The sequence below is a fragment of the Marmota flaviventris genome, chromosome 14 (assembly GCF_047511675.1).
Source record: "Marmota flaviventris isolate mMarFla1 chromosome 14, mMarFla1.hap1, whole genome shotgun sequence".
Lineage (NCBI taxonomy): Eukaryota > Metazoa > Chordata > Mammalia > Rodentia > Sciuridae > Marmota > Marmota flaviventris.
The window spans coordinates 10,619,948-10,632,343 of NC_092511.1; the positions used below are offsets into that span (position 1 = coordinate 10,619,948).

At 36.6% G+C, this 12,396-nt stretch overlaps 1 protein-coding gene across 2 annotated transcripts in view; it reads right to left on the bottom strand.

Annotated features, from left to right (window-relative positions):
- Nbas (NBAS subunit of NRZ tethering complex) overlaps positions 1 to 12,396 on the bottom strand; it is a 340,725-nt gene that overhangs the window by 143,923 nt on the left and 184,406 nt on the right. For both annotated transcript variants that reach the window (XM_071601352.1, XM_071601351.1), the window contains exons 34-35: positions 11,644 to 11,801; positions 10,906 to 10,995 (exon numbers count right to left, since the gene is read on the bottom strand). In XM_071601352.1, coding sequence (XP_071457453.1) covers positions 10,906 to 10,995; positions 11,644 to 11,801 — 248 coding nt within the window. The remainder of the gene's footprint in view (positions 1 to 10,905; positions 10,996 to 11,643; positions 11,802 to 12,396) is intronic.

The window sequence follows — 12,396 nt, forward strand, 5'->3', positions numbered from 1 at the left end:
CGTGCTAGGCAAGTACTCTGGCACTGAGCTATAGCCCCAACCCTTTAAAATCTCTTTTGATACATGTCTTTGAATTCTGCATGTACCAAAGTTTACTGAACATACTTTTCTCATGTCTGTGTTGAAGACCTGTGCAATGTATCATGGTTATGATAAAGATAAGGTCCCTGCATCCAAGGAACTTAATAATACCTTAGGGAAGAAATTAACTGAGAACTTACCAAGTTGAACCCTATTCAAATATTCTTCCCTGTGTAATAAAGCAATTTATCTGCACCTATCACATCCACATCTTACCTTCCTCATCATTCTTCAAATATTTGTGACATCAATTTGTAACAGGCACTATTCTAAGCTGCTGGAAATATAGTACTGAATAAAGCACCATTGTTGTCACAGATAACTCACATTCCAGGAAGAGGAAAGCAAAAAATCAATATAAAGTATGTCAGAAAAGCACACCCCATAAGGAGAAAAATGAAATGGAGTAGAGGCATGAAGGCACTCTACAGTACATAGGGAGAACAAGATCTTAGTGAGGTGACATGTGAACAGAGACCTGAGAGAAGCAAGACAAAGTCACCTAAATAGGTGGGAGAAAAACATTCCAGGTAGAATGTAGCAAGCACAAGGACCCCGAGGCCAAAGTTTTCTGGCAATGTTTAAAGAATGGCATAAGGCCCATATGACCAGCCAGCTCAGCAAAGTGAATGTGTCTGCTAGGAGATGGGGAGGGGTGATATGAAGTTGAATAGGGTGTGGAGAAGAAAGATTACAGGTGTCTTTGCTGGTAATTGTAAAAACTTAGTTCTAAGGGGCTGGGGTGTGACTCAGTAGAAGTGCTAGTCTAGCATGTGCAAGTCCCCATCACTGCAAAATAAACATACATAAGTTTGTAAAGTTTAGTTTTTACTCCAAGTAAAAGGTTTTAGGGAAAGGTATGTTATGCTCTGTGATACTTTAGAATAATCACTTTTGATCCCCTGTTGAATAGAGAATATTGTACAGTGGGAAGAAAAGCATAAGAAAAAAAATTGGCCACTACTTTAAAACTTGAGGTGAGACATGATCATTTAAACCAGGGTGGTAGTAGTAGGGTACACAGTAAAATATAATCCAACTCCCAGTCCACTGTGAATGTGGAGCCAACAGGGTTTCCTAGAGACAAGATGCATTGTGCAGGGGAAAGAGAAGAATCAAGGATGCCAGGAAGATTTATGCTATGAAAAACTGTAAAGATAGACTTGTTCTTTCTAGACAATTGGGATGTCTTTAAGAAAGGAGAAGAGATGTCAGGCTGGTGGCGGTACATTTAAGCCTGGAACTCAGGCTAAAGAGTAGGTAGTCATCATCATGGGCACAAAACTGATATCTGAAGTCTTGATAGCAGGTGACATCTTCTAGGGGAGGAGCACAGACAGGGGACAGATTGTGAGAAGATAGACCAGAGCATCTGACATTAAGCTGGAAGAAGAAGAACCAGCAAAGACAATGGGAATAAGAGCCAGGGAGGCCCAAGAAAAACAAGCCAAGTGGGTTAACCATTCCCTGAAAGAAGTATGTCAAATGTTACTTATGGGTGAAATAAAACAAATATCAAGTTTTGACCCACAAACATAAGAGGTCATTGGCGACTCACACAGGTTTCTTTGGTAAAATGGTGAGGAAAGAAGGACTCAGAATAGGTAAACGAGACAGAAGATGCAGCCACTGAAAGCATACACCAAAACAGTACAGGAGAAGTCTCTCAGAGTGGCACATACTGACCAGCTGAAGTGAGCAATATCAAGATACTTCCTCAAAGGTAAACAGAAATGAGAACCACCCACAGATTTCACTGTAAGAAAGGCAACTTGAATATATTGTTTTTGGAAAGTGTCACCTACAAATGGATTTAAACAGCAAATACACAATACACCTGTATTTCATCTTGCTAAAACAATTATTTTAAAACAGAAAATGAAACAAATATTAGAAAAATGGCATGGACCCTATGAAGGAAAGGAAAGTCAAAAAAGGAAGAAAGTTTTGGAATTCCAACTACAGTGCTAAAAGAGGAAGCAGCCAATTTTAACTTTTGTGAGGAAATCCATAATGTGGAATTGCCAAACCAATCAAAACCATATGCTCACCTGAATTCCTGGGGACAAAAGTCTCAATTAACTAAGCACATCATCCCAGAAGTAAAACAAGGAACAGTGTGCCCTCCTGTGGGCTGATCTACATTCTGACTGAGATGCATAAATGAATATTCTGAAATGTGTCCTACTGCATTACCAACTGGATAACTGAGGACAAATGATTTTTGTAACCAAAGTCTCCCACAGAGAATGTACACCAGACGGTGTTAAGAAAAAAATAATAGCAAAATAACAATGAAGACTTACCATATTTCCAGTGATGTGCTGACTCATAACAGTGGAAAGACAAAGGGAGCACTTACACAAAAGTATAGAGGAAAAGCTAACAAAAATCACAGGCAATTACATATACCAGGAGCTCATTTCTACCATTTTGTAAGGGCAACACTACTAGAATTAGTGTGCAAAATGTGTGCATAAGATGTCCAGAATAGTTCAGTCTAAAAAGGCGAAAAACTGACACAGTCTCAATGTCCCAAAACAAAGCAAGAGTAAATTAATCACGGTATGGGCATCCAATGAACCCCATGCAGCCATTACATAAATGGTCTACATGTAATAACAAGAGCAGATTCCAGAACATCAAGCAGTATACAAAAATGCAAGCTGCAGAAAAATAATATATATGGTTCTTATAGTCTTGAAAAAAAAAATAACAACCCTCTAGGAACCAGGAGAAGCGTTAAGTAAAATCTGTCTATACTCAAGAAAAATACAGGATACATCTAAACTTAAGAATGTTTATCTCTGACTAATGCGATTCATGGGATAGTAGAAAGATCAGAGAACTGTAACTTTCATATTAATACTGTTATTTTATATTTTTTAAAAAGCAGAAACCACAAAGTTACCACATATATCCCTGTATGACTTACCAAAAATTAACAATGTTAATACTTTATCATAGATGGTTCATATCTAGCAGTTTTAAGACAACATTCTGGATTTTATGCCCATTGAGAAACAATGAGTTATAAGACTTAAGAGAAAACAAATATATTTCTTTCGAGTTGATTTCTTTATGTGCACAAGGTAATGTTATAAATTCATCTTTTTTTAAATTTTAATTCGTTATATATGACTACAGAATGCATTACAGTTCATATTACACATATAGAGCAGAATTTTTCATCTCTCTGGTTGTACACATGTAGAGTCACATCCTTCGTGTCTTCATACATATACTTAGGGAGATGATGGCCATCACATTCCACCATCTTTCCTACCCGTATGTCCTCCTCCCCCTTTTCCCCTTTGTCCTATCTAGAGTTCATTTAATCCTCCCATCCCCCTGAACCCTTGCAGCATATTATGAATCAGCATCCTTAAATCAGAGAAATCATTCGGCATTTTTTTTTTTTGGTATTAGCTAATTTCACTTAGCATTATATTCTCCAGCTAAATCCATTTACCTGCAAATGCCATAATTTTATTCTCTTAATCCTGAATAATATTCCATTGTGTATATATACCACATTTTCTTTATCCATTCATCTATTGAAGGGCTTCTAGGTTGGTTCCACAGTTTACCTGTTGTAAATTGTGCTGCTATAAACACTGATGTAGCTGTGTCCCTGTAGCATGCTGTTTTTAAGTCCTTTGGGTATATATTGAGGAGTGGGTTAGCTGGGTCAAATGGTGGTTCCATTCCCAGTGCAGATGGTGCTGGGAAAACTGGAAATCCATATGCAAAAAATGAAATTAAACTCCTATCTCTCAATATGCACAAAACTCAACTCAAAGTGGATCAAGGACCTAGGAATTAAACCAGCAACACTGTCTATTCGAAGAAAAAGTAGGCCCAAATCTCCAACATGTGGGATTAGGCCCCAACTTTCTTAATAAGAATCCTATAGTGGAAAAATTAACATCAAGAATCAAATCAATGGGATGGATTCAAACTAAAAAGCTGCTTCTCAGCAAAAAAAAAAAAAAAAAAGCAATCAGTGAGGTGACTAGAGAGCTTACTAATTGGGAACAAATTTTTCCACATGCATGTCAGACAGAACACTAATCTCTAGAATTTATAAGAACTCAAAAATCTTAACACCAAAAAAAACAAATAACCCAATCAATAAATGGGTCAAAGAACTGAATAGACACTTCTCAGAAGATATACAATCAACAAATATATGAAAAATGTTCATCATAGCTAGCAGTTAGAGAAATGCAAATCAAAACTACTCTAATATTTCATCTCACTCCAGTCAGAATGGCAGCTATTAAGAATACAGACAAGAATAACTGTTGGCGAGAATGTGTGGGAAAAGGCATACTCATACTGCTGGTGGGACTGCAAATTGGTGCAGCCAATATGGAAAGCAGTATGGAGAATCCTTAAATTCTTTTTGTATATGGTTATTTACTCCAGTCTATACATATTTCATACAAAAAGAAATTACTATTTCTTATTTATCAATAAATGTAAAAATTAAAAAGCTTTCAGAGAAAAGCATAGGAGTAAAACGTCATAATACTGGATTAGGCACAGATTGCTCAGATACAACATCAAGAACACAAGCAATTAAAGAAAATATTAATAGGATTTTAGCAACAAAAAAAATTCACACTTCAAAAGTCACCATTTAGCCAGGTGTGGTACATGTAATCCCAGATCAAAGCTAGACTCAGCAAATTAACAGGCCCTAGGTAAGTTAGCAGAGACTATCTCCAAACAAAAAAAAGTAGACACTACTGGTACCAAAAACAAAAAATACGCCATTAAAAAAAATTCAAGTCTCATATTGAGAGAAAAGTGTTTTCAAATTTCAAGTCAGATAAAAGACTTGTATCCAGAATGTTTAAGAAGAAAAAAAAAAAAACAATAAACTCTTTTAGTGCAATGACAAGACAAATAGCTTAGTTAAAAATGGGCAAAATATTTTAAGTCATTTCACCAAAGAAGATACTGGAATGGCCAATGAGCACATATAAAGGTCCTCACTGTTGTTAATTACTTGGGATATGAACACCAAAACCATAATGACAGTACACATGTAAGAGTAGATTAGAAAACACTCCTGTGGGGTCAGGGTTGTGGCTTGTTGGTAGAGTGCTTGCCTAGCATGTGTGAGGCACTGGGTTCAATCCCCAACACCACATAAAAAACAAAATAAAGGTATTGTGTCCATCTATAACTGAAAAAATATATATTAAAAAAACAATCAAAACCATGGAATGGAACCACCATTTGACTAAGTTATCCCACTTCTCAATTTATACCCAAAGGACTTAAAAGAAAGCATATTACAGTGATGCAGCCACATCAATGTTTATAGCAGCTCAACTCACAATAGCTAAACTATGGAACCAACGTAAGAGCCCTTCTGCAGATGAACGGATAAAACAAATATGGTATACATATACAATGGAATATTACTCAGCCTTAAAGAATGAAATTATGGCATTTGCAGGTAAATGGATGGAGCTGAAAAATATCATGCTAAGTGAAATAAACTAATCCCCCAAAAAGCAAAGGCCAGATGTTTTCTCTGATATGTGGATACTAACTCACAACGGGGGTGGGGTTAGAGAATAGAGTTACTTTAGGTAGAAGGGAGTGAAGGGAGGGGATGGGGTTATGGCGGTAGGAAAGATAGTGGAATGGATCAGATATTATTACCCTATGTACATATATAACTGTATGACCAGCGGGATTCTACATCCTGTATAACAAGAATGAAGAATTTTACTCCATTATATACGATGTATCAAAGTGATTCTACTGTTGTGTATAACAAATTAAAAAACAAAAAAAAACAATCAAGATGCCAGTGAACAGCAAGAATTAGGGAAGGTGCAGAGAAACCAGAAGCTAAACTTATTTCTGGTGAGAATGTAATAATGTGCAGCCACACTGGAAAACACTGGCAGTTTCTTCCAATGTTAAACACAAGTAGAGCATACAATTCTCACTTAGGCACATGAGAAATGACATTTACATACAAAAATCTGAACATCAATGTTCATAGCAACATATTCATAATAGCTAAGAAGTGGAAACAACCCAACTGTCTATCAACTGGTAAATGAATAAAGAAAATGCCAGCCATGATCTGAAACACAACTGCTATTTTGCTTTTATTTCAATATTTCTAAACAATTTTTTTATAAATTCAAAACAGCTATAGGCTTAGGCCATGTTCAAATTTTAACATTAGTCCAATCATAACTCTGTAGCCACTTAAAATGCTCATAAGTTTACCCACATGAAAATGATTTTTTTAATGGAAACCCTATATAAAAACCATTTCTAACTCTAATTAAATTTATCTTGGGAAAACACCATTGGCTAAATGCTATAACTAATACTAAACAAAATGTTAATATACTTAAGTGGTGGAACACTGTTCCATTTAAATGGCATAATAAACAACATTAATAAAAAACTGGAAACCTATGGTTTTGTAGTTATTCACAAAGTCTGCATTTTGTTCTATTCATAAACAACTATGTTCACAGGGACAAAAACATTATCTTCAAATTTGTGGGATCCACTTGTACTAATGCAAATGCTACTGCATAACAATTACATCTTTATTTTGCTTGGATATATAAATAAAAATCATTTTCACAACTCAAGTAATGAAAGTCTTAAGTATTATGCAGATTATAAATAAAGTCAGCACTCATTTGAGTTACAATTTAATGTGGTTACTATATGTACTGTGAATGTGTAGCACACACATCTTACAGCTAAACACTGTATTTTAACCTAATAATAGTAGCTATAACATTCTGAAATGTGCTTCATGAGTCAAAACCATAATGTGTTCACTGAGGATTCAAGTGAGCACTTCACGAGATCTGGATCCATTACAACTTGCCAAAAGAACACAAAGAAAGACAAGGAAGCTTTTAGAAAGGAAAAAATAAACAGCAAAAAATCATTTTGGAAGAATTCCTTTTTCTCACTAAGTGGAACATGCAGAGGACAGCTGGTGGTGGCTTTCATTTACAGATGAGGTTTTAATGGAGCAGTATGTGCCCACTTGTGGTGACACAGCATGGCCTACTCCAAAGAAGCCACCAAGGAGCCAGGCTTTGTAGAGGCAGGAAACAGGAAAGCCAAAAGTCACAAAAGGCTTTCCACGGATTATAAGAATGAGAATGCAGAAAAAGCTCAAGGAGCTAAACTCAGCAATTCTATACTGAGCAATGACATATCCCTTATAGTGGCCAAAACAACAGAACCTCAAGAGCCACCAAGGGCATACAAAAGAGTTAACTCAAAGTCTTTTTTTTATGTTAAACTCTACTTCCTAATTAATTTTCCACAGACTAATCATTACAAGGTTAGTTTTCAAGTGAGCTTTATCAAACATTTACCAGGCATTCACTAGGTAATAAACACTCTGGGAGGAGTACAAAGATAAATGACACACTTTCAGTGACCATACAAGTTTGTACCATACCTGTAAGTGTATGAACAAACTGATGGGACTATATTTAGGGAATATAGAGGAAGGAACAATTAGAGGACTCAAAGACAACATTAGAAAGAAATCACTTAAGCTGAAGGGATAAGATTCAGAACACAAGATGAGAACAGTAGTACAGGCAGACCGAAAACTCATAATACCACCAGAGGTATGAAAGAGCCCACTCAGAATGGTGATGACTTTGCCATGACTGGGACATAGGAGTATCTGAAACACAGGACAAAAGATGATTTCAGAGAGCCATTCAGAGTACCAGATATGCCTTGACAAGTGAGAAGTGGCAGAGGTTCAAAAGATGCAAGATCTTGGATTAAGAAGATTTCATGCTGGGCGCAGTGGTACTTGCCTGTAATCCCAGCAGCTTGAGAGGCTGAGGTAGGAGGATCATGAGTTTAAGGTCTGGCTCACGAACTCAGTGAGGCCCTAAGAAACTCAGTGAGACTATCTCTAAATAAAAATTTAAAAGGGGGTTGGGGTTGCAGTTCAGTGCTAGAGTGCTTGTCTCAAATGTGTGAGGCAATGGGTTTGAACTACATAAAAATAAATAAATAAAATAAAGGTATTGTGCCCATCTACAACTAAAAATATTAAAAGGTGTGAGGGGAAAGCTGGGGATGTGGCTCAGTGGTTAAGCATCTCTAGGTTAGTTTAATCCTTGGTACCAAAAACAAAACATAATTTCATAAAACAAAGGTCTTCAATTGGACCCTAAAAGAGAGTCCTCTTAATTCACACCTAATTCACAGAACACAGTGAGCACTAGCTATCATAAAAACTCCTCTGAATCCCATGGAGAAACCACCACAGAATTGAATGTGTTCTTATACCCAGAAAGGAAACACTAATTCCTAATCAGTGCAACCACAAGTCTAAATACACCCAACGATGAAACGTATCCACACCACTGCAGACACCTGGAAAATGCTACAGCTTCAATTTCAAGGGAGAACAACCAAAACCCCACTGTCTGCAGTGAAGGTGACCAAACCAATCCTCTACTGAAGGTGAGCTCCTCCAGAGTTGTGATGACCAACACAGTAGCCAACAACCTCATGTGGCTGCTTAAATATAAACTGGGTTGGGGGCATAGCTCAGTGGCAGAGTACCTGCCTTGCATACACGAAACTCTGTGTTTGACCCCCAGCACCAAAGGGGGGGGGGGTCAAATTTAAATTAAATAAAATTTAGATTTTGATTCCTTAAAGATACTAGTCATATTTAAAGTGCTCAACAGCTACATGTGACTAGTAGCTGGCACACTGGGCATGCAGGAAGAGAACATTCCTTTACTGAAGAAACTTCTACTGGTCAGTGCTGTCCTAGAGTCACCACTGCAGGAAAGAGGACCACAATCTCCATGTGGGCAAAAAGTCACATCACATACTTCTCTGAGATCTGAGTTATGATTGGACTAATGTTTAAATTTGAACATGGCCTAAGCCTATAGCTGTTTTGAATTTATAAAAAAAAAAGTTAGGTGCAGCACACTTATCACAATGCATACCTTCCAACACAGCTCCTGGAGAAACGGTTGACATCTCATACTATGGAAATGAAGACTACCATTTGATGGAATCTTGTTAGAAAAAATCTACAACAAGGATCATCACCTCTTAATTTATCCAGCTGCAAAGTCAGAAACTAAAATACCTTTAATCTAAAAAACACCAGTTACATGTTGCTAGAAATAGTCATGAAAATTGAAATCCCATGGAGCAGATGTTGATCAACAGAAAACAGGTGTCAGGGGATATACTTGCCTTCCTTTTTCTCCCAGGAGATTTATAAATGTTTAATTGGTTCATATAAATGTTATTCACAAGAATCTCAATAAAAAGGAAAGTGAGGGGAAGGGAGGGGAGAGGGAGATAGGAAAGATAGTGGAATGAGATGGACATCAGTACCCCCAATTCCATATATTAAGACACAAATGGTATGATCTATTTTTTGTACAACCACAGACATGAAAAATTGTGCTCTATATATGTACTATGAATTGAAATGCATTCTGCTGTCATATATAACAGAACAAGTAAATTTTAAAAAAGAATAGAAACTGGTATATATACACAATGGAATATTGCTCAGCATTAAAGGAGAATAAAATTATGGCATTTGCAGGTTAAAAAAAATGAATACAAGAAAAAATGGGTAAGTGTGCTTTAAAGTGCGTATGGGTATATTAATATCAGATATAACACCAGAAGATAAATGTTATGCAGAACAATTTTACATTGATGTAACTCTTTTGAGAGCTGGGGTTGTGGCTCAAGTGGTAGAGTGCTTGGCTAGTACTAAGTGAGGCACTGGGTTTGATCCTCAGCACCACATAAAAATAAAATAAAGATTGTGTCCACCTAAAACTAAAAATTAAATATTTAAAAAAATAAAAATAAACCCTTTTGATCTTTAAAAATAAGAATCTCAATTAGAAAAAGGGAAAGAATAAAAATCTAAAGAGAACTGAACAGGCACCTCGAAAAAGATCTCTCCAGAGATAACTCCATCGTATTAGACCAGAAAAATAAGAATTCAAATCAAAACTAGTTATCACTAAATACGTAGGAGAATAGATAAAATTTCTAAGACAAACAATACTAAGGTACTAGGATGGGCATAACTGGCAATCCTATACACTGTTGCTGAATGTGCTGTTAGCTAATAAAAACCTCTTTGAAAAACTAAATTATTTGGGGGTGTGTGTAAAAAACAATGTGCACTTCCAGCGCTAGGTATATGCCCAAGAGAAATGTATGGCCATGGGCACTAGAGGCATTTCTAATAGCCAAAGTTGAAAACAAGCCAATATAAATTAACATTACAATGCATAAACCATAATATACACATGCAGCAATTAATGTCTATACATCAAAAAATAGTTTTTATATATACAGACACACACAGCTTGAATGAATCTCATGTTGGGTTTAACTATCCATAAAGTACAAAAACAGAAAAAAATTAAACTATTAGGGTTTATGTATTGGGTAGGTCTTAAATCTTATTTAAAAAAAAAGACTTGCTTATCTGGCTTAGTCTGGATAGCGGTGCCCTCTGGGCTAGAAGGAAGCTGGGAGAGACTATGGTTGTACTGCGGCAGGCCAGTCAGAACTATTTCTTCACTGTGCAGGGGGTCTCATGGGTGTATTCTTTGTGATAATTTGTTGAGCAGGACATTTTTGTTTTGCATAGTTTTCTATATGAACGTTTCTCACACAAGTTGAAAAGTGGTCACCACACAAAGACACAAAACCCCCCATTCCTGAGGTTATACATCTGACCTCACTTGACTCCACTCTTTCCTCCCTCCCAGCTTGGCTTACCTCATGTAGTGCTTTACTAATCAATGGTGAGGCGATGATATTTTCTCCTCCTTCAGGATAGATCTGGAAATTCACTCTTTGATAAAGAATCTGAAACAAGAACAGTCTGTTATAAAAGAGTTGTGTTTTTAAACTTGCCTCTCTTCACTATGAAGAAAGGGCTATTTCATAATGAATCAGTAATAGGCTCACTTGGTGAACAGCTTCACAAGGAAGCAAGTTTCAGGAGAGGGAATCAACCGTGCAAAATCTGGCATACAATGCAATAAATGAGATGAAAATGTGAAGTCCAGTCTCCTCACAAGATGCAGCCTATGAATACTAAGAAACAAAGTTGTCCATCCAAAGCTCGCTCCCACCCCAAATTCCAAAGGATTCCTAAGGGACTGGTGCCACCACATGCTTTACTCACATGGCTTCAGATGTACTTCACATGGCGGTTTCCCAAGCATTTTATTTTTAACACTAACTTTCCCCATTATATTTAATAATTTATTTCCTGATATTACTTTCAATTTTTCTCAAGTCCATTGTGTACCCTTCTTCCTTACTACAATAAAAGTGCCAAAACTGTTTTATATCCTATTTCAAATCCTTCTTCCTACACATGATAATCTATTTGTCTTCTACCCATTAAAATTCTCATATTAATGAAAAAATGATTACACATCTGAAACCCACACCCTCAAAATAATGTACTTCAAGCAGGTCAGGACTTATTTTATCTGGAACACTTACTTCTGCCTGTAGAGAGCTGCTAGCTGCCAAAAGCAGCTCAATGCTGCTAGGAGGGCAATGCGTCAAAGCAAAAGCTATGAGCTCCTGCCGGGTGGCCAAGTCCTGGTAACCTTCCGATTGTCCCAACTGGCTACAAACATCCCAACTCTTAGCATAGCCTGCAAAATTGACAAGAAAAAAATTTTTCCAGAACAAAACAAATTCAAACTTTGATGAAGAATATAATGGATTCCTGTTCAAGTCTTGTGGTATGAAAGCAAAATGGTAGTTGTTAGTAATCATTATGCAGAAATGCTTAAGAATCTAAGTTGGAAAAGATCATACTGATTATTATCCAGAAAGTTCCGTGTTATTCCATATTAATGCTCGTGATGAACTCCAATTTTACGTTAACTCAAAATGAATACAAATAGTCTACTGTGCTTTGATGTTCAATAAAAAGGTAGGTATCCGATTCAGAAGACAGGGTAAAACTCTACCCAGCTACCTGGGAAAGCTCAGGAATGACACTTCATCTACAACTACAAAGGGACAACAGCAATGCCTTCTTCTCTGGTTGTTGAAAGGATTAAGTAATATTTTTTTTTTTTAATTTAAAAGCACATCAGAGACTACAGAGACTAGATAAAAGAGACATTAAGATAGACACCCACATAGATCATTCACTCTACAGAAGACAGACATCCAAAGACAGCACCAGAAAGAGACTCAGCGCCCCTGTCTCCCAGAGGACATCATTTTCATATATAATGC